The 22,954-nt window shown below is 40.7% G+C and overlaps 1 protein-coding gene across 2 annotated transcripts; it reads left to right on the top strand.

Annotated features, from left to right (window-relative positions):
- On the top strand, positions 1-22,675 carry LOC141011779 (ceramide synthase 2-like). 2 transcript variants are annotated; one of them, XM_073485049.1, is made up of 11 exons: positions 1-543; positions 11,006-11,179; positions 13,115-13,232; positions 13,327-13,445; positions 15,719-15,776; positions 16,048-16,098; positions 17,650-17,742; positions 18,218-18,346; positions 18,741-18,847; positions 18,946-19,099; positions 20,891-22,675. In XM_073485049.1, the coding sequence occupies exons 2-11, from the start codon at positions 11,007-11,009 to the stop codon at positions 21,035-21,037; spliced, it is 1,149 nt and encodes a 382-aa protein (XP_073341150.1). In that variant the 5' UTR covers positions 1-543; position 11,006; the 3' UTR covers positions 21,038-22,675. The 2 variants fall into 2 exon arrangements, with proteins under 2 accessions (XP_073341150.1, XP_073341151.1); XM_073485050.1 differs by lacking the exon at positions 1-543 and adding an exon at positions 652-919.
- The last annotated feature ends 279 nt before the right edge of the window (positions 22,676-22,954 follow it).

The following is a 22,954-nucleotide window of genomic DNA, read 5'->3' on the forward strand; positions in this document are numbered from 1 at the left end:
CTGCTCCTCTCAGTCCGCACTCGTGCCGGCCCGACCTCCTCCTCTGCCCGGCCAGACACCCAGACGGACCCCGCGGACTGCCGGGGACACAAGTTGGGGGAAAAAAATTAGCAGGGACACGACGAGAGAGCGAGAGAGCGAGAGAGAGAGAGAGAGAGAGAGAGAGAGAGAGAGAGAGAGAGAGAGAGAGGTTCGCTGGGAGGGGAAAAAACTGCCGGTCGCATTGCAGCATCTCACATTTTCTCCCAACTTGTTTTTGCCCAACATCAATGTTTTGATCCAGAAGGAGAACAAACTTTGTGCTCCATGGAAAGATGTAAAATCCAGCCCGGATACTGAACTCTGGACTCTTCACTGCGCCCTTCTGAGCTCAGTCAGCGGGCTGGGCTCTCTTCACAGGACCGTTAGGTTTTTTTTGTTTTTTTGTTTTAGCTAGCAAGCTAGGTGCGGACCAGGACGACTTCTTTGTGGGGAAAAGACCAAAACATTGTTTTTCTGTCTGCAGGCCTCACATCTCGCTTCGCTACGAGGAGAAACACCAAAGTAAGTACGTTTCACTTTCATGTCGGCGGGGGGACGTTATTCGTTTATGTGCGCGTGAGTGGGTTAACGGGGCACGCAGGCTCCGCAGCTTCCCTGCGACGTCATTACGCATTCATAAAGGAATCGGTCAATTAAATAGCCCACCGCAGGGCCCTATGCGGGGGTTAAACGCATAAATGGCGGTCAAGAGTTGTTGCTAAATGAAAATACGTTCATAGTCGTCAACATTTGGAGTCTCGCATGAGGACAGGGGGGGGGGCTGGCTGGCTGGCGTGTGGCCCAGTGGAGGGTCGGTGTGTAAAGTTTGCTAACTAGCAGCAAATTATGTCACGTTATCACAGGTCCCGGTCAGCCGCAGCAGGCGGACGCATGCCAGGTGAGATTACATGTCGACCATTTTAAATTATTTTTGTTGTTAATTAACGTTATAGTGATTTGTTTTAGTTTGGGACCTCTCCTGTTGACAAAGTTGGTAGCTTTTCTCCCTCCGTTGAAGCTAGTGAAGACCACTGTGACGGGAGAACACCTACATCTAAAGGTGCATTATGTAGTTTAAAGGGAAGACATTTTAATCAGAAGAGAGAAATCTTAATTCGTTGATTTTCAGGACTGAAGAAACTGAATAAACTAATTGTCACAGAACAATACAATTTCATGCTGTTTTACTTTGTTGATATTTGCAGGACCCTTCTAAGTAGCCTCTTTTCTGTGTCTGATTGGCCTTATATTCGACCCCTTCTGTACACCAAATACATATTTCTGAGTTTGTATTATTACCTTTTCCTGAGTTAGAATTTCTTTTTCAAAACTACATATACCTCTTTTCCACTGGTCAAAAATCACACTTATACCCGTGAAGATCAGGCTTCTGTGTGTAATGGGAATGTGTAAACTGGGCATTTACACCCAAGTCAATTGACTATGCAGTAGACACGGGTTTTTATCACCTCGGCTCAACTTAAGACCCATGTGAACATGCTAAATTCCACCGCGCGGAGTGATGAGGCGTTATCAACATCCGGGGGTGGCGCGTAAATAAGGAATTAGGAATGTGGTCTATTCAAGGATGTTTTATTACTGGACACAGTGTTGGAGGCAGAGCCCTGTTCATTCCTATGGAAGCTGCTCAGTGGTGTTTTGAAGCCTTCAAAGCTCAACTTCCCAGGTATGAAAATACCTGGATCGCCGACCGACCTAACTTCTGGTTTAGCGCCTGGCTAACTTGAATGGGGATAAAATAATTTAATCATGCGGCTCTTCTAGACTTTCCAAATTGGAAACCCGCATTTAAAACCCTGTGTAGACCTGCTAATTTTGGTGGAAAAGCAGTTATAGTGCATTTTTAAAAGATTTAGGGAACAACAACCTATAAATTGAGATACGGTGGCTGTAAACGTATTAATGAGTAGCCACTACAGCCATTGGAAGTCCTGGGGACGTAGAAGAAGTACTTTTGTTTGCAACTGTTTGCATATACTACCATTCATTCAAAGTTATGTAAATCTATGACATGATCGATCTGTGCACAGCACTACCTCAGTGTTGGATGATCATTACCCTTCAGAGCTTCCACTCAACAGAAAGAATAGCCCTCACACATCTCCAGGGGCCAATCTAAGTGGTCTGGGCAAGGTAACTACTTACACAAAGGGCAGATCTGGCCTGCATCCAGTCAGTGAAGAATCAGCATGACAATATTATCCTCACACCTCCTGAACAGGCCTATTCAAATCAGCCTGCTGACTGATTGAATCGGCCCATTAATAATTCATCAGGGTCACAGATCAGTGTCAAAGGTATTCAAGTTGACTTTATTCTAAAGCACAGAAGATTGGATAACAGTGATGGAACAGATCACTACAGACCGGCTGTCTGCCCTTGGGATGATTTTATGTTTTCTCCCACTTGCAGTTTACTGTTTCCTGCAATCATCTCTACTTTAATGAGATTACACTGAAGTGTTTTCAGTCAGAACAAGATCCAGAGGAAAGTCAAAAATGTGAAGGATGTGTGTGTGACTCACCCTCAGAAGGCATGACCTGAGTTACAGATAATGAACCATGTGCAGAAAGCATTAACTACCACTTCATGCCACAATATGTGCATTCAATATGTAATACTTTTCACTGGGAACACAAGAGATGAAGGATGTCAGTATAGGAGGTTGACATACTTAATCAGCAACTTGTACCTACTAAAATCTACAGTTTGACTGTTAATGTTGTTGGTACAGCTACAACTTGATGGTCCTGTAGGTGCCAGAAGTTTGCACCAGTGTGTTACGTTTATGTATTGTTTCCATCAAACATTTTACTCTTGTAAGTGTCTAACTCACAGTAAAACAGCTATAAAACGAGGGCTGTAACTATGATTATTGTTATTATTGATAAATCAACCAAGCATTTTCCCAAATGAATCATTTTAACTGGAAAATGATGAAATAAACCAATATAAAATGTATCCCTTTACTGAATTCAATCCATTTTCTATCATATATGACAAAGAAATCATCAAATATTGTTGTTGCATTATTTTTTTGTTGATAGATTAACTGACTAATCTTTTCAGCTATAATCTGTAACGCTAAACTAAATAACATACTAATTAAATGTGTTAAAGGTTATCAGCTCTTGACAGGAAAGCTTACCCACAGATTTATCAGTAAAATGTGCATATGTCGTTATTTTTGTTGCATGGCTGAGAGATAATTACCACAGCTATATAGCTGTGTGTCATTTCAAAATGTGTGATGCTGGTATTAATATGATACCTGAGCTTTGGCAATGAAAGCCAACGGTAGCCTGCTTTTTTATTGCCTTACAATGAGGAAAAAAAAGTTTTATGACAGAACCACTTTTCTATTTATAGATCTCTTGATTTGAATAATCCAACAAGAACTTTGCCTTTATAAAATGCCTCTAAATTTTAGCAAGATGTTCTGTTTCTATTTGGGAAATATGTGATTAAAGATTAAGTAAACAAGACTTAGGATCTGACCAACATAATTCAAATTTACAGAACCTGATGGTTCTTTATCTGGTTCTAGAGACATATTTCAGTCAGTACTTTAAAGCCCCTTTTACACATGCAGTCGATCCCTGAAATGTTCAGGAACATTTCCTGTATGTGTGAAGGGGAGCAGGGATTTTTTTCATTTTCAGGGCAATCTGTACCACATTCTTGTCACCTTAAGACTCACTAACATTTCAGGGAAAATGTTGGCGAGACTTGTGGTGTAAATCTTAACAGTAACATCACAGGGACGAGTATGTAAAGGGTTAAGTACATCTGATGAAAAAACGCTTTCACATGGAGGGAAGCAATCACGAGACTCCACTGATGATGTAGTAAGCAGTGGAAATTAAGTAGAAAATAAAAAAAAACATTACTTGTCTCACAAACTTGCTGGTAATGAAATACATTATGACAGAACTGCGATGATTAATTGATTAGTTGTAAACTGTTAAATTAATCGCCAACTATTTTTTGATAAATATGTTTGAGTGATTCATAAGAAAATATGAATAATATTGATTAAATATGAATATTATCTGGTCTCGTCAAACACTGGCATTTTTCAGTGTGGATGTAGTAGCAACACGTAATAGTGGCTATGTCATTATTTTGTCTTCCTCTTCTTTTTTCCAATCTATGGGGGGTGGCAAGCAACATTAAAGCAACATTATGTAGAATGACATTTTGTGCGATTTGGTGCCCCCCATAGTTTCTGAGTGCAACAGCACTGTTGTAAATACAAATCCCAGGTCTGTAACAATTTGTCAGACATAATGTAGGGGCAAACTACAAACAAAACTCATTACATCATAACAATTTTATGTGTTGAAAACTTGTGTGTTGAAGTAAACATGTACTGTATGTAGCGTGTGAAGTGGCTGAGACAGAGAAACCATTCACCCAATTACAAGACACTGTACCATCAACATGATTTTGAAGCTGTTATTTTAAGTTGAAAAAGTTACATAATGTTGCTTTAAGGTGCATTACCGCCACCTACTATGACAACCCGAGAACGGAAAGAATCAGAAATGATATAAGGGGTGTTGGATTATTTACACTATACTATCATGTGTATTATTAACAGGATATCAGTACCTCATTTCTAAAATATCACAGCTATCGTCAGTACCTTTATGTCTCAATACCATTAGTTCAAGGTCAGGAAATGATTCAGGGCTGCAGACTTACTTGCTGACTCACCACCATTTTGACTCCTGTCTTGCGACCTTTTTCAATATCAGCATGGCGTCGATGTGCCGTTCTGGCTCGGACTTATCAAACCTTCAAACAGGTTCTGAAAACTGACCTCATATAAAGTATTCCACAGTATTCCCCATCTAAGCTGTCTGATGTATCTGCTTCTGTCTCCTAGACATTTTTAAAACAATGAGTCAGCTGTCAGTGAGCAACTTAAGTATGGACAGATATGAGCAAATGGGTAGTTATAGACACAGAGTTGGCATGTTATTAGTGACTCACAGTCAGGAGCATGTTGCTACTGTCTCATGACTTATGTTTCCTCTAGTTGACTCAGTCTTCTATCATTTAGATAAACAAAGTGTTGGATGACTGTAAAACTCCATAAGGTGTAATTCATGCATGAAGAGTGAATGGGGCAGCTGGACCGCTCCCTCTGTACGGTGGCAGTATGTTTACATTCTCCACATATTCCTGCACTCTGTACCAGGTTACAGTCTGGTCTGTTTGGGTTTTTTCCTTCATTTAATTCATTTCTTTGAGAAACTGCATTATAGGTTTGTAAACAAGGAAGCATATCGGTAACATCTGGAACTATACTCTGCCCGACTGCAGCTGGATCTCTGTTTACAATCACCACATCCGTGTAATGTATATTCATACTGAGGGAGAGAGAGAGGAGTCAGACAACTTCCTCTCTCCCTCCCCTGCCAGAGGCATCCTTTACTTTTATTGGACCTTTGGAAATGGTCAGAGTGTGGTCATATGATCCTGCAGGCCAATGGAACGTGATGTTAGGAAAGCTGTGTGGAGAAAAGAGTTTGAACATGTTGAATTCACTGGATGATCTCAACCAGAAAGCCTAAAAATATCCTCACAAATCCTAAATCGCCTGCACTCAGCAGAAAAGCAAAATATAACTTTTTCTGCTATATCAACCATCTTTATTTGTGCTCTGTCTTTGGTGAGATCACACAAAACACGCTGTTCAGCAGAGCTCACAAGATCTGGCAGGACACTCCAGGAGAAGTGAGATGTTGTGCTACTGAACTGGAAGAGTTGGCAAATTCACTGGGAAAAAATATGTCACCCTTCCCATCCACCACCACCTGTGCTGAGGGGGGAGAGAGAGGGGAAAGCCATGCTGTTGCAACAGGAAACAGGGGCCATGACTAACATGACATGATGTGGAAAACAACTGACACACTCAACCATGACACCGTCTCATGACAGTATAAGAGGCTACAACCAGCAGCAGCACTAGGTTAGATCTTTAGGATTGAGGGGGTCCTCTGTCAGCGTCAAACATCAAGAGCTGATCTTAATTTGTTTTTTTAGAGCTATGCAGGAACTAAGACCAAATAAGGCCTGGGGGTCACACAGTACTTATTTTATTACCAACGAAAATGATTTGTAAATACAGAAAGCTTTTGGGGAATATCTGGTTGCTGATTTCAATAATTTGACAATTTTAGACTTTTATATAAGCAAAAATCTTGTGTGTCAGATTGTGTTCAGATCAGTAGTTCCAAAACTTTCTCCATCTGAAGCTGTATGTATGTATGTATGTAATTAGTTGTGTTTTGTGTAGGGCTGGGCGATATGGCCAAAACTGTTATCACAATATGTTTTTTTTATATTGATCGATGTCGATTGAGTATTTTCCTTAGGACAGAACCCAAAACAAACCAGAAGGTTAATTATGGTTTATGAAATACAATTATTTATTGTCAGAATGAATAGGTGACAAACATTCAACAGAACCAACCAACCAAATGGCTTTATGTTAAACACTGGATAAATAAAATGATGAATATGTACAACAAATTGCTTGTTTCAAACGTGTCTAAAACATTTTAGAGGTAGTATACTGAACTGAACATTGATTAAAGAAAATAAAATAAAAAGGTAAATGTTGAAGATGATTATGCTGCTGTATTCTTTGAATATTGCACATTCTTGAGCTGCTGGTAGTTGTTCAGTTCAGCTTTAATGCCTCCTGTTCTGTAAGATCTGATGTGGTTCAGACGTGTGACCAGACCACATATCAACGGTGACATCTCCGAGCTGCTCCTCCAACTTTACCCTTCAACCGTGCTTATAGGCATCATATCTTTAGCGATACAGTACGTAATTGGGCTGGTTCTGTCTTTGTGTCGCTTCGGTTTCTTTTCATATGCTGTAATGGCTGAAAAAGCAGTGGCAATTGTTGGTTGAACTTAAGTTTGACTAGTAGAAGCAGTGGGGCTGGGTTGTTGGCTACTTGAGGGGAGCCTGACGCTAGCATGAGAGCGCAAACTCGTGCTTTCGGAGGACTGTTTGGGACGGTACCTTTTGAGATGATGGAAGAGGTTGGTGGTGTTTCCAATTCTGCTGAGGACTGGTCGGCGACACATTTTGCACCTAATGGTGGTCTGTCCTTTGTCAGACATCAGGTAGCCGAACTATTTCTAAATTACCGAAATGGTATGACCTTTCCTCGGTACCACTCATTGTCTTGTGCCGGCTCGACACACAGGTGGTGACCGTCATTCTGAGTTGTTGTGAGTGGGAGGGGCCGGAAACATGTATCAACCACATGCATTTGTTTCTCTGCTGTGCGATTGGCTGTTGATGTAGTGTTTTCTAAGTAAAGGAAAACGGACTCAAAAATAACTATCGAAAAAATAAATGTCATAAATTTATCATCGTTATCGTGGAACATTTTATCATGAAAATGATCGAGATCGTTTAATCGCCCAGCCCTAGTTTTGTGTACAAAAACGCAAACCAAATCATAAAAAGATCCAAAAATCCCTCATTTGACTGACTTTCTGTGCAAAGTGTCACTCTGTTATGGTACGTGTCCACAAGGGGTTTTTAGATGCGAGGGCACGCGACACTTAAGTGCTTGACACCCTCGGACGACCTTGCACTTACTGGCTGCATCTGATTGGACGTATGCCACTCGTGGGCCGTGTGCTCTGGGAATTTCAAACCGGACCAACACGGCGGCTTGTTGGGAAGTTTTCTCTTATGTTACTAAAATAGCTCTGCGAAATGTATTTCTGTAATCTTAGGCAAGAAATGAGCCATGCAGTTGCTGAATCTGTCATTATACATTGATTAAGGTTAGTTTTTATAGTTTTTCAGGAATTTCCACAGGTGGCGCTACGCTAATGAATTGCACAGCTATGAATGGGAAGTGTAGAAACGATGGATCCTGTGGACACGTACCATTAGAAAATGAAAAATAGATATTCTTTATAATTAGAGAGCATTTTTATCTCAAAATTGAAGGTATTGCAGGGGACCAACTTTGGCGCCCCTCTTTGACCAGCTAGTTTTATAGGTGATTGATTGATTATTATTATGAAGATATATTATTTAAAGGTGACATATTATGCTCATTTCTGCTTGTTGACATGGTTCCTTGATGTCTAAATGGAATGATAGTAACATGCTTTGGTCGAAAAAACCGAAGGATTGAGCACAGCAGGGGTGTTTACACGCCAGTTTCACAGCCCTGCTCTAAGCGGCCGGTTTGAGTGCCTTTCCCTTTAATGCTAATGAGCTACTGCGTGCGCCGCCCACCTCTTCCTGCCGGGCGGAAGACGTGAGGACGGCATTGCGTGACCATGGCAACGAGCTATACACATTTGCGAAGCAACTTTTCTGTGTCCATGCCTTCATATAACCGATAGTAGCACAGCAGTAGCAGTTAACCCCTGTCTCTGGCTCCAAAACAAAGTAGTGATTGCTTTACTGCAGGTAACATGCAGGTCACTGTCCTTTAGCACAACATGCTAATGAATTAACGTAGCTCACCATCCGCGAACAACCGAGACATTTCACCCCGTCTCCTCTGCGTGTTCACGGCGGAACAGCAGCTCACCGTCCGCGAACAACCGAGACATTTCACCCCTCTCCACTGCTTGTTCACGGCCGAGCAGTGATTCACAAGCCGGTTAGAAGCGATAAAATCTCAATATCCTAATTCATTTTCTCAATTCACTGTCATGTTTTAAAAGAGTGCTGATATGACAAATTAACGTTTGGTAACATTAACATTATCGTGAATACTACGGCCAGTAAGCCCAACGTTGATAACTTCACGTTAGTTTAGCCTCACATTTACATCGACGGTTAGCGTTAGCTCATGTGCTAAACGGCCAAAGTAACACAAACTACACTGTTTTTTAAATACTTACAGTTCCATCATTGACAGTGGGTATGAATCCATCTTTTAAGGGACAATCTTGTTGCCAGTCCAGCGTCCAGTCCTGACCCTGGTTGCTGAAGCAGTCCGGCGTGAAGTGACTGGCACAGACCATAACGCTTTTGCTCACTGAAGCTGGGACGTTTCCCTGATAAATAAAATGTAGCAGCTTCGCTCTGATATCCTCTTTGGTAGGGAGGCGATGTAGCGAAACAGGAGGATCCGTGCATCCAACGACAGAGCAGCAGTGCTCGGCTGTCGTGTTGTACATGGTAGCGGTCAGGCTGTCGCGTACAAGTTAAGCGAGAACGAGAAAATGGCGGATCCTCGTTCAGGTAGCTGGCGAAGTGTGGGAGGAGATAGCCAGCGCGAGGGCTGGAGTATGCAAAAGACCGGATTGTGACATCACAATCAGGTCGAAATCCAAACGGCTCGTTTAGAGACCCAATCCCTGACTCCGGTAGTTTACGAAACATTGACTTAGTTGTCGAAAAATCATGCTTAAGGGGTGGGGAGGCACTCCGGATACGCAAATATACACACTAAAGCAAGGAAAAAGTGAGTTTTGCATAATATGTCCCCTTTAAAAGTTCTACATTAAAATGTCAAAAAAAAACGTTAAGAGCTTTGTTATATATTTTAAGTTTTGTACTTACATTATCCTAAATGTTTCCAACAATGTTCAAACCCAGAGAAATCTGTAATTTGAGAAAGAGGAAGGGAGGAAGTCATTGAACATGACTAAACATAATGTGAATAAAACTTCAATAAATTAGCTCGTCCATGAACATTTCTGCCTGAGTCACCTCAGATAGAGTTTCATCATTTTCAAAGAACAACTTCCATGATCCTACTCTACTTCAGGTCGTCATCAGACTACATCCTTTGTTTTTTTTTGTTTTGACTGAGAGCCCCCTAGTGGCAGAAATTACATATTGTGCATTGAATTAATCAATTAATTGTTTAAATGATTTTTTTAGCAAAAATGCCAGAGACAGTTTAGTTTTTCTTAGTCTTCAATGATATTAAGCTGAATACTTGGTGATTTCAGACTGCTGGTCAAAAAAAAGCAACCAGTGTGATGACATCAGCTTTGGTTCTTATCATTTATTGCAATTTTCTGACATTTTGTTGGACAAAGGCTTACTCAAGAAAGTGATTGTTAAAAGAAAAAGTTTTGTTGGAAAATATGTCTTTATTTAAGTAAATTAAGTTTACTGTTTTTGTGAATCCTATGCATGGAGCACAGTTCTTTACGCCCAGGTCTAATTGCAGCTGCATTTCTTAAAGATAGTGAAGGGAGAGAGAGCATTACACATAGCTTTGGGACTGCGGGCCAAAGGGGGAATCCTTCTTGATTACTGGCAGTGAGCAGCAGGGTGGGGTTCGGAGTGGAAGTGGAGCGGTTACAGGGCTTTGGCATTTACAGCTGCAGTGAGTCAAAAGGGGAGTTACTGTAGATCTGCGAGGGGACTCCAGAGACGGAGTGTGTTGGGGCGCCCCCGCTGCTCTACACATATGGCTGAATCATGACTCACATCCCCTAAGACACTCTTCCTTTAACTCTCTCTGCCACTCCCTGAGTTTAACAGCAGAAATATTCAACTCTGTACTCGCTGAATAAAAAATGCAGCTGCTGTCGACTGTTTAGGAGAGTGCTGATGTTGAAAGCGCCGAGCTCAGTGGTTGGTCTGAGTTTTCCTCCCTCACATGGGGCCTCTTGAGCTGTTTTATGCATTAGGAAAAACCTACAGCCGGGCTTCCAGTGAGAAGGAAACAGTTGTACCATCGTCTAATTCTCTTAATTACACGGTACCAAACATTCCTAATCACAGATGTCTTCCCTTATACACAGCCAGGCCTGTATAGCTGCTCCCTTTAAAGAAAGCAAGCCCCTATAGACTGCATTCACATTTTAGGTGGAACCATATCCACAATTTTTTTTCTTTAGGGTGTGGATTCTGCCTTCACAACATGTGTATCTTTGGTCTTTACAGCCTAATGAACCCACAGAGTTGTTGCTGACTCCTCGCGTGTCTTGTGTTTCAGGATGATGTCCGAGCTGAGCGAATGGTTCTGGCAGGAGCGCCTCTGGTTTCCAAAGGGCCTGGGCTGGGCCGACCTGGAGGACCGGGATGGACGAGTATACGCCAAGGCCCGTGACTTGTGGGTGGCGCTGCCCATCGCCCTTGTATTCCTTGTTGTCCGTCAGATCTTTGAAAGGTCAGTCCATTTTTCACTCTGTCTTACTCGATATTTGAAACATTCATTTCCCTCTATATTTACACATTTGTCTCCGTCCTTCTGTCCAGTCCAATTCTTGTCTTTTTCCCCTGACTGCTGCCGTCTCCTCCTTTTCTTTCTCCTGCAGTCTGCCCATCAGTTATCTCATCCTCTGACCTCTAATTACATTATTTTACTCCAGAATGCAGTTTATATCTTCCTTTTTTCCCCTCAGCAGTTATTTGATCCTTTCCATGCTGTGCCCGACTTTATAATATGAAAAGTGACTCACATTGTTTCTCACACAAGTACAGTGTTCCTGTTATTTGTAGCTAATCTTTTGGCCATCAGACAATTGTTACCTCCACCTACGTGTAATTGCTGATACAAAGAAGCTCTCTTCTTCATCATTGTTTTTATTCTGACCTCCCATCCAGTCATAGAGAGATGAATTATAACGAGACTTGAGAAATATCATAAGACAGAAGAATATCAGTATTATCCAATTTTATTTTATTTTATGAATATTTTATTTTGCCAAAAACCAAATATGTGAACACACAGTATATAACCAGCAGATGACAGTACACAATTAACAAGACAACAAACAATAGGCCAATCAAAATTAACATCAGTTAGAAACTATATACAGTAACAACAAAATAAAGTCCTCAATACAGGAAGACTAAACAGGGGTACAATCAGTAAATTCAGCAAATTTTTTGTGAGCCTTGCAGTGAGTTTTATCCAATTAATATATGTTAACATGGGTTATCAGGACAGACAATTTCAAAGGGCAAATCCTGAAGAGTGCACTTTATTGAGACAAATATGCTTCAAATGGCAGTGGCTGCGTTTACAATATGAACAGTGTTTCTTCGACCTGATTGAAATCAACCCGATTAAAGACTCCAACTAAACTGTTTACTTGGACGCTAAATAAAATGATCAGATAAGATGTGCTTTCAAATGCACAAAAACCTTAAATATGAAAATATTTTTTTTTGACATGGCACAAAAAGTGGTTGTGTCCACTGTGAAGTGTCTAATCTGCCGGAAATATAACATAATAATAATAATAAGAAGAAGAATGGGTTCCACCTGTTAACATAATGTTCAAGATGGACCCACATCCTGTCCTGGGAGCGAAATTATGAATCCTGTGATAGCAAGGTCATGATCCACCCTACTGAGTGAAGGCAACAAATACTAGTCAATCAAAGGTGTAGAAGTTTGGGTCAGGCCTTTGCCATAGTTGGATAGAACAACTGGCATTTCTGCAGTTTTTCTTTCGAATTAGGCATTCAACAGTCTGTAAATATTTTAAGGTCTCCAACAAAAAAGTTTTATCAGTCACTGATCTGTTTTGTTTTGCTACCACCATGTTTCTGTTCTTCTCAAAAACTTCGCCTGATGTCAACCCAACCTATTGTTACCACCCCAGACATGCGTAGAAAGAGTTTATTTATTTCAACCAGAGAGAAACAATCGGATTACTTGTTCACATGGTTATTAGGTGCTAATATTTTCCTGTTGAATGGATTATCAAAGGTTTACATCACTCCTCTCATCCCAGTTGAAAATTCCTTCTGAACGAGCAGGATTGGGCCAGTCTCTTCAGATTGAGGTGCTTACATGAGGCATTTTTATGGTGACTGGGCTAGTATTCGGATTATAAGTGGAATATTAGGGTCCATGTAAACAAAGTTAATGAGGCCTTCATTGCACAATGTAATTTTAGTTTTTAACACTGTCTTCTTGCCTGACTTACAGTAGATCATCCTTAGCTTTTATAGTTAAAATTACTCTCTAGCTCACATTTAGGTAATTTACATCAGAGTTTCCATGATATCACCCTGCACTGAATCTATACTTCTTTAATTTCTCTACATTTCGTCTCCTTTTAACCTCGTCAACCTGTTTGTGTGATTGCAGGACAGTGGCAACACCCCTGGCTTCTCTGCTCGGGGTAAAAGAGACGACACGGCTCAAAGCCCCTAACAACCCCGCACTGGAGTCCTACTACTGTAACATTACCAAAAACCCCACACAGGTAGGTGTTTGCACACACTGTTAAAAAGACTCAGTACCATGCTATGTGTGTTGCCAGGAAGCTTAAATCTTTGACCTCTCTGTGCTGTTCTCAGACTTCAATAGCAAGTCTTTGCAAGCAGACTGGATATTCAGAAAGACAAGTGCAGCGATGGTTCAGGAGGCGAAGGAACCAGGACAGGCCGAGTTTGCTCAAAAAGTTTCGAGAGGCCAGGTAAACACACACGCAAACACACACACACTTTTAAACACACTTCCATAGGGCTAGGTCGCATCAGCTGCCCAGCCTTGCGTTCCTCTGGCTATATGAGCACATTTCTGAGGGCAAAAGTAGCCCTCTATTTTTAACATGCACTCATTACAATGCTGCTACCATGCTTGTAGCCCGCACTCTCCTCACACACACACAAATCCAACCGTCCACACACTCATTAGCACAGGGCTCTGTCACCACTGTTGGTTATTTTTGTGTGAGCATTAACTGTAGCAGAAGCTAAACCAACAGCATGAACACCTGATAATACGAAGCTGCTGAAAGTAGCTGATGTCAGCTGGCAGGATTCACACTGTGGCAACAGATGACACTTAAAAAAAAGCAGCAGCTAGGATCATACTGTTAGCACCGTGAGGAGTGATACTCAGGCTGATATTCAGTGATGTGCATGTAGATATGTGTTGTGTTCAATGTATAATGTCTCTGTGTGGTTTTTATTAGCGTCATTGTCACGATCATTGTTCATGTTTGTCGGCAGATCCATAAAAGCTTTTCATGTGACTTAAAGGGTCAGTTCACCCAAATTACAAGAAGAAATAAAACCACAGTTAAGTGTCCGATATGAGTAAATTATCTAGTTCCCCCCTGGAACGCCCTCAAGATCTGAACCTGACTATGAGAACCACTGCTTTAGACATATCAAAAGGTTTTCCTCAGCGGACAGACTTGCTCATTTTCATGGAAATGCAGACATTAGAATTTCCATTTTTTTTAGCACATTATGTTTCAGTTTAACATAATGAGTCTCTTAAAACAATAATCAAGCGCCCACATGCCTGCTGTAATCACTTCTTCCATTGGAAGTGATGGGGGAAAATATCTACTTTGTGGAATTTTGTACAAAAAAGGCTTTAACTTTGGAAAATCATTACTTGAGTTGGTCTACTCCTGAAGCCTCATATTAGATAAACTTATTCTCTAAAAGGAAAAACCTTAATGAATGAGTGGAGAGACATGACAAATGCAGATGCTTTCATATCGGACACAAGGGCTTAATGACATCTATGGGAGAGTGGAGAGGGTTACCAATCTAGGAGGTTTAGCCTTTAAAGTGTAACCCATCTGTATTTTCACACAGAAAGAGAGACTGTGACTTTTGCCCCCTTTCACTTTCAAGCAAATTAAGAAAGGAACTTTTAATGGTCAGTATGAACAGGAGGAATAATCACAAAAGTAAAACATGTTGCAGTGACTATTGTTTTAAGTCCAGACTTAAAAAATGTGAACCTATCCTCTTAGCCCATGACAACTGGGCAAGTCCACTGGCTGAGACTGTGTTTGTTACCATCTACAGTGTTTTATCCAGGTTAATGGTGACACTGTTGCTGATTAATTTTACATGATTTAAGTGATATTAGTGGCTTATTTCCATTGTGTTATGGCAGAAATGTCAGAGAAGCTCCCCAAAACTGAACAAATACAATCAAAACTACTCTACTAAAAGTTTTATTTATTTATTTTTTTCTTGTAATTTTGGTGAAGTGACCCTTTAATCTCCAAGAAGATGTTATACGCGTCCCGTTTATGTTAAACTAGTCCTGCATATGATGCTTGTGAGTGAGTGTGTGTGTGCGTTTGTGTGCATGTGACTGCATGTTTGTCACTCCCCGGTTGTGGTGTGTCTTTCGCTGTGCATGTTACGACATTTCCCTTCTGAATCAGTCTATTGTTTATGTGGACACAACAGGCTTTCTGTGTCTCTCCCTTATTTCCCCTCACTGGTGTATCTCTCACACTCTCACTGTCTCTTCATTCTATGCGTTCACCTTCTTCTTTTTCTCTTTCTGTCTGTCTCTGCTGCTGCTCTGCTTTCTGTGTGAATCCCCTCTCTACACCTGGCTGTAGTGGGAATGACCCCTCACTGTCTCTGTTACAGGATATTAACAGGGAGGATAGTGTCTGACAGCTTTCATTGTCTGTCACCATGTGTTTTGCTGTGGCTGTGTGTGTGTGTGTCTGTGTGTGTCTGTGTGTGGGTGTGTGTGTCCCGATTTGACATTCTCAGCGTAGTTCACCAGATTTTTCCAGGCTGCTCATTCAGCCCCGCATCTCTTTCCAACTTGCAACTCTTGTGTGTTTGCGAGAATATCTGTGCGTGTTTGTGCGTGTGTGTGTGATGCGTTTATGTGTCTGCTGGTAGATAATGTGTCTACTGTCTCTTCCCCATTGACTGAGTAGAAAGTGTGTTTGTATGTGTGTGTGTTCTCTTGCAGTTGGAGATTTACCTTTTACCTTCTTGCTTTCATTGCTGGCCTGGCCGCCCTCATCGATGTGAGTACCGCCATGTTAACCTCGACCCCTCCTCCTCCACCTCCTCTTCCTCCACCTCCCGTCTCTTTATGTTTACGTCCTCGTTCGTCTGCCCTGCCATCGTAACTTGATGGTTTCCATGGTAGTCGGCCTTTTTTTGCTGTGATGACCTCTCCTCTCGCACACCCAGAGAGGGGCAGTGTTGACTCATTGCAATGCTGAGTCAGTTGATATAAATACACCTGTCTTTCGAGCTCTACTGTCTCATTCACATACCCATCTCTCCTTCCAGAAACCTTGGCTGTATGAACTGAAGGAGATGTGGGAAGGCTTTCCTGTGCTGGTAAGTGTCTGAGATGGCTCTGCACACTGAATGCACCAGGGTATCTTAAAGGAGACATATTCTGCTCATTTTCAGGTTTTATTTTGGGTTACTACTGGACTAGGCGTACAACACATCAGTTTTCTCCCTCTTCCTGAAACGCTCTGTTTTAGCTCCTACCTCTTCAAGACCCTTTCCTCATAAATGCACAGTCTCCTCTGATTGGTCAGCTCTCACAAGCCTGAGCCAGCACCGCTCACTTTATCTCCGGTTGGCTCTGTTGTGTTTTCAGCTTCCAGTTAGCTTCACTTCGATCCTGAATGTAGGCATTAATTAAGCAAATGTGTGACATGGTGACATAGTGTGATGTCAAGAGGACACAGAATTAAAGGCTGGACTACTGACGAGGAGTTTCAGGCACTTAAGGAGCTGTGTTTTCTGTGGGAGAGAGGGGCATACGTTGGCGCGGACTTTGCGCTTTTTAACTTTTAAGAACTTTTACATGCATGAGAACCTATAAGACACACTGAAGGGAAGGAAAAAATTATAAAGCACAATAGGTCTCCTTTAAAAATGTTTTTACATTTGGTTGTTGGCTATTAGGAGATGAAACACATCTAAAAACTACAAGTGCAACAGTGGCTCGTGCAGCAGGAGGCTCTTCAGTTCTTCTCCTGTGGCGTCTGAGTCGACACCATCAGACCTGTAGATCTCTAAATCATATTTGCACTCGAGTGTCACTTTTTCACCTTGACAATAATCTAGATCTATTACAGAATACTCTACGTGTAAATACTTCTTGACTTTTTTTTCTAATGTATCTATTCGTTCTTTTTTTGCATTCTGTTTTGTGAATAATTTAAGTGTTGACCATCCTTTTGATGCCTTTTTTAATCTTAGTAACAATTTCATCTTTGGTATCACCTAAGGACTTATGAATTGATTTGTTATATTTATCGATCACCTCAAAATTACCAAATAAAATAGTAGTAAACTTATAGTTTTAAGTTGTTTTAGCTTGTACTCTACTTGATTATTCCGAGCTTATCCGTTTCCAGTTTTACTTTTTTAAAGAAAAGTCAACGTTTAAAATTTACAGAGTACTTAATATTATTATTATTGTTATTGAAACTGGGAAGGACGGATGAAATGTGACGGAAATATCAATAAAAATGTATGTACTTGTATGTATCCCCTGCTGGTTTTCAGTCACTTGACTGGATATGGCTGAGAAAAAGTTATTACATTTCATTAATAAGGTCTTAAATTGGATTGGTTCAACACTGCAGGAATCCTGATACACCAGTCATGAGACATCTTCTTTATATAAAGTTCATCTTTCATATTTTTTAAAAAACAAAAATGCCTGAAATTTATCAGTTCCAGCCTCTCAAATGTTAATGTTACAAATGTTGTTTTTTTTGTCTTCTTAAATAATCAGCTAAATATCTTTGGGGCTCTTAAATATACAAAACAAGCTATTTGAATGCTCTTCATTTGTTATAGACAACAGTTATTTGTCCATGTTGCTGTATGAATTTTGAGATTAAAGCTCTGTTTACTCTCCTTCAGACTCTCCTGCCATCTCAGTATTGGTACTACATGATCGAGCTGGGTTTCTATGGCTCTCTGCTCTTCAGTGTTGCTTCTGATGTCAAACGCAAAGTGAGTGAACATCTTCTCCTATCAGTGGATATAAAACAAACCACTTGCACAGAAACAGAAGGAAAATATACACACAAATTGATGTAGACAGAAAATTGAATTTATCCAGACAGAAATTTTGTTTTTCACTTTCATATGGTTAGTACATCTTGATTAACTGTACGTAACAGAAAGACAAAGTCTGTTCGTACTATCTGATTAGTTTAACATCTGGCTTGGACTGTGTGTGACATTAGACTGTTGTTACACGTGTGTTTGAGTGTGTGTGTGTGAGTGTTTGGACTTTGCTCTGCTGTGGTCAGCTGAGCACAGTGGGGTAAATCTGACCAAAGAGGCACAGTGTGTTCCTCCAGCACATTGTTATAACCTAGATACCTCTAAGCAGGATTTGCCACTCAAAACATGTACCAAACTAAAGCACACATTCCCAACATTTTCCACCATGTCTCTTCTCACCTTGTCTCCACCTTTTTAGGACTTCAAGGAGCAGATTGTTCACCATGTAGCGACTATCCTCCTCATCAGCTTCTCCTGGTGTGTTAACTACATCCGAGCTGGAACTCTCATCATGCTGGTTCACGACTCCTCTGATTACCTCCTCGAGGTAAATGTCTCCAAAAAGCAGTACTTTAGTGTAGTCGTGTAGTATTGTGATTAGCACACTTTGGCACGCAAACCAGTGAACTATGTTTCTCATAAAGTGAATGTGAAAATATGAATGGATCATATGTTGATGCCGTTTATCCCTGCAAAAAGGAAAAATGCTGGTGAGTGTTCACATGCTGCATCCCTACTGAGGTGATCCAGAGTGCCATGAAAGCTTAACTAAGCTAAAGTCTCATAACAACACTGCCACCTTGTGGATAGGCCCACGCTGTGGTTATCTTTCGTAGGATATATGCAAACCAACAACCATTTTTCATTGGTTAGATATATAATCCATTTGTCTTGAACTTTCCTGTTAAAACAAATGGTTTCTTTCTTTCTCCCTCTGACAGTCTGCAAAGATGTTCAACTATGCTGGGTGGCGAAATGCCTGTAACTACATCTTTATAGTATTTGCTGCAATCTTCATCGTCACTCGCCTGGTCATCTTCCCATTCAGGTAGAAAAAAACACATTTTAAATAATTATTTTAATGTTATATATAACTGGCTGTTATTTAATCTCCATTGTCCTTACTCCTCACTCTCTCTGTTGCAGGATTATTTACTGTACGTGGGTTTACCCAGTGACCATCTATGAACCTTTCTTTGGCTACTACTTTTTCAACGGGCTTTTGATGGTTCTGCAGTGTCTACATGTCTTCTGGGCCGTCCTCATCATACGCATAGCAGTTCGCTTCCTCACCAACAATGTAAGCACCCAAAGAAATATTTTGCAAAGTCCCGAGATTCTGTTTGTTCAGCCATGAAATCATGGACATTTCAGCACTCGTGTTTTCATCATCCAACATTCATTTAAAAACAAATATATAGTAAATGCTTACAAGATAAAATAAAATCCTAGAAAGGGCAAAAAAATTTAAATGTGTATGTATTCCCCCTGAAAATTTGCAGTTGAAACATTTATAACACTAAAAGAAGTTGAAGTTGAAAAGTGCTGACAAGTGTTCACAAGTGTAAGTGATAAACTGAGCTGCAAGAGAAAGTAGTGCCAGTTCATGTCAGTTGAAGTGTCAACTGAGGTCCAACCCTTGAAGACAGATGGAGTAAACCGTGTGAAAATACTGTTGTTGGAGTAAGAAGAGCTGGAAACAGTTTCTTCAAAGGCGAGGATCTGAAACCTGAAAGTGTATCAAGTGTCGCCTGTGCTGTAAGCTGTGAAAGGAGTGATGACTGTCTGTTTCATCCTACGCACATCCTTCTTTGTCAAAACCTGGTGTCTCTATTACCCACAACGCAACATGACCGCTAAAAGTTCAATCAGAAATTTTAGTGCATTGCTGTCAAGCCAGAAGGTGGCAGTAATGCACCTTAAATCAGTTTGCCAACCACCAACAAAGGAGAAGCTGCTATGTTGCTATGCTATCAGCATCAGCATGTGTATCGATAGATCACAGAATAAAAGTAAACTAGAACATGTAGCATATCATTACAGTGGGCTATAAAACTGCTTCACAAGACCAAATTAAGTGAATACAGGTGAAACAACATTGTACAAAGAGTTGTTTGTTACACTCCATATATTGTCTTTTTGGACATTCTGCTAGTCTGATCGCCCGTTTAAGTGATTAGCCACCGCAGTGTGACGTCAGGTAGCGCTTCTTCAAAGTCAATTCTGTTCCAACTTTTTTGCTGCAACCCGCTGTGTTGTGTTTTTGTTTGTGTTTTTGCCTCTGCACGTCCCGCAGCCTAAATATGCTGCCGTTTCTGCCTGATTTGGTCTGAATAAAGCCTTAAGCAGCTAGCCTCAAGTACAGCTCAGGAGTGGGCTCCAGAGGTCTGGTAGGCTCACTTATTTCTAACTCCCCATTCCAAGATTTTTCTCTTTTATTTGCAAACTTGCATTCTAGTCCCGACCGACGCTGCCTCAAGTGTGATAATTTGAGACAACTCAGACTTCACTGAGTCCCTTTTGGAGCCATTAAAGATTTTGATTTTTTTTCACAAATGCAGCTGTTTCCCTTAGGTCTCCCTTCAAAGTCTAAGAAATAAAAGCAATGGAGCTGGTGGTTGACATATCAGTGCTGAAAGAGAAAGATTCTGTTTATTAATCCAGAAATTAATAGAAACTAAAGCGCTCACATCCTTATCATCCGTGAAAGATATTTTTGGGGTTTGCTGTACACTGTACAGATTGTAAAGCCCCTTGCCTAGAAACAATGTTATTTGTGATTTTAGGCTATATAAATAAAATTCACCCAGCATTATTTACAAAACAAATATGAATAACCTGCAAATGCATATGAAGATAATCCATAAAAGCTGAGAAAGAACATTAGGAATATTTAAACTCACATCATCTTACAGATCTCTTGTGCACAACCACATGCACGTCCGCTCAAACACTTTCAATCATGCAACTGGACAGTTTGAGTCTGTTCTGACACTGACCAGAGCTCCAGTACAGTTTGAGCGGAAGGTCTCCTTGATTGATGACATGTTTTCTACACGGCCTCATTTTAAAATGATCTTTTTTTTCTCAGGAAAAAGTTGACGATGAGAGGAGTGACAAAGACGAAACAGATGAATCAGAAGAGGAGGAGGAAGAGGTTAAAAAGGACATGAAGAAAAATGGACCAGTGCAGAACGGTCACGCAGTCCACAACAACAACCACAGCAAGACCGAGTAAAAGCAAACAAGTGTGGGGACGAAAGAATGTGAGAAGGACTCATATCCCTCAGTGGGGGAGCAAGAGGGAGGGATGAAAAGAAGGAGAAACAAGAAGGGGTGTGGGTCAGGAGGGGGGGAGTCATTCCGTAAAACAAAGAACAGCAGGTAACTCGAGGAAATCTGACACTGTTACTTTTGCACAACACAGAAACACTCACACACACATTCATTCGTACTTTTAGAGGGCACAGATGACATACACTACATTAAGTGGCATGGCTGTCTTTGCTTTGTCATCAGAGAAAAATATATCACTGTCGGTGTGTGATGTCGGTCCCAGAATTTCAAAGAGACAGGTGAGAAAATGGAGAGGAGCAGAGTGTGGACGAGGGAGGGAGGTGATGCTGCTTCTACTTTAGCTTTCCTTGTTCTGTGTGCCTTAGAGCCAGATACTGGCTGTTAAAACGCCATGTTAAAGCTTCCTGCTTTAATCTTGTGTTGCTTTATGTTGTTGCACCTTTTTTGTTTCCTACTAAAAGAACAAAGGACAGTGATTTTTATGAAAGTGAGACAACAGGGCATTTATTTCCCTAATTTTCTGTCTATGCAATTACGTAAATGTTCAGCTATTGCAACGTCTTTGCACAAACATACAGTCTCTTATATACTGTAAGAACCTGCAGGAGGACTGAGTGCCTCTGCTCTCCAATGCGGCCTGTGCCATATCAAGTAGACTGCCTTGTCAGGTTTAAGGAGTGAATAATTCTTGCTTTCTTGTTTTGATTTTCAATTCTTAATCCAGCTCATTATGTAGAATTCCTGCTTCCAATAGATGTCTGACCTGCAATGATTCTCAATTCTTTGCTGTTTGAGCAGTCAGAAACTCTGCAATAGAAATCACAGCTTCCTGCTAGTGTTGAATGTTTTTCCTCTCTGGTTTTGGCTGAAGCTGTTTGAACCAGTTGAGTCTTGAATCGCCTTGATGTGATGGTGCCACCCACTGAAAACTGATGACTCAATAAAATCACTGCGAAGGTGGCCTGCGATGTGGAAACACAGGAGTGTTACTAAGTAGAATGGAATGGCGCGAATCAACCATTTCCAGATTTTATAAATATGAACCAGATTTGTTCAATTCACTGCCTAGTAGCCTGGGTTATGTTTGGTAACCTGGGTTGGACTCATGATTTTAGGTATGATTCTGTGTATGAAACGGGTTTACAGGTATTGCTGTTTGATGTTAGCCAGATGAAAGATGTTGTAATCAATTTTTAGCAGTTCAATGTTATAGTTTTGTTTTTTTGATGTCACGCTTTAAGGTTTTTTGTTACGTCAAGTGCCTTATCTGTAATGTATGGGAAGCTCTCTCTCCTGTCTTCATGGCCTCTCCTTTCCTTTCCTGTCTCACATCTCATCCATCACTCACCTGCCTCCTCTTTATAGATCACCTTCCTTTGAAAGTCACCCTCATTCCACCGCCGCGTTCTTTTTTTACTAACCCAGACCAACCAGCAGCCTCTCTTCCCCAGTGATACAGAAGAAACAGCTGTGTCCTAATTACAGTGTTATCATTTTTTTTTTGTATTTTTTTTTTGTTTAATGACTAAGTATTGTTATTAATAATAAAAGTAAAGATCATGAATCACGATGAAATCAATTTGAAGTTGTTTTTTATTTTTTATTTATGCATCATGTCTGCAGACATACCAGACAGTAAAGTTTCTGAATTCCAACAAATAAAACATGAGAACATTAAACATGTTTTTGTCCCTTGAAACACCAGGTGAAGATACTCCACTGCAAGTCAAAGATTCAGAACATCACTTAAGTAAAAGTATATAAACATCAGCAAAATTTACTTGAAGCATCAAAAGTAAAAGTACTGTTTCTGCAGTAAAATGGCCCTTGTCAGTGTTTTTTACCATTATATCTGACG

Source organism: Pagrus major, chromosome 17 (genome assembly GCF_040436345.1).
Source record: "Pagrus major chromosome 17, Pma_NU_1.0".
In the NCBI taxonomy this organism is placed as follows: Eukaryota; Metazoa; Chordata; class Actinopteri; order Spariformes; family Sparidae; genus Pagrus; species Pagrus major.

Coding starts and splice junctions, on each gene's coding strand:
- LOC141011779 (XM_073485049.1), top strand. CDS start 11,007: ATGATGTCCGAGCTGAGCGAATGGTTCTGGCAGGAGCGCCTCTGGTTT. Junction 15,777..16,047: donor GCCTGGCCGCCCTCATCGAT/GTGAGTACCGCC, acceptor CTCTCCTTCCAG/AAACCTTGGCTGTATGAACT. Junction 16,099..17,649: donor GGGAAGGCTTTCCTGTGCTG/GTAAGTGTCTGA, acceptor ACTCTCCTTCAG/ACTCTCCTGCCATCTCAGTA.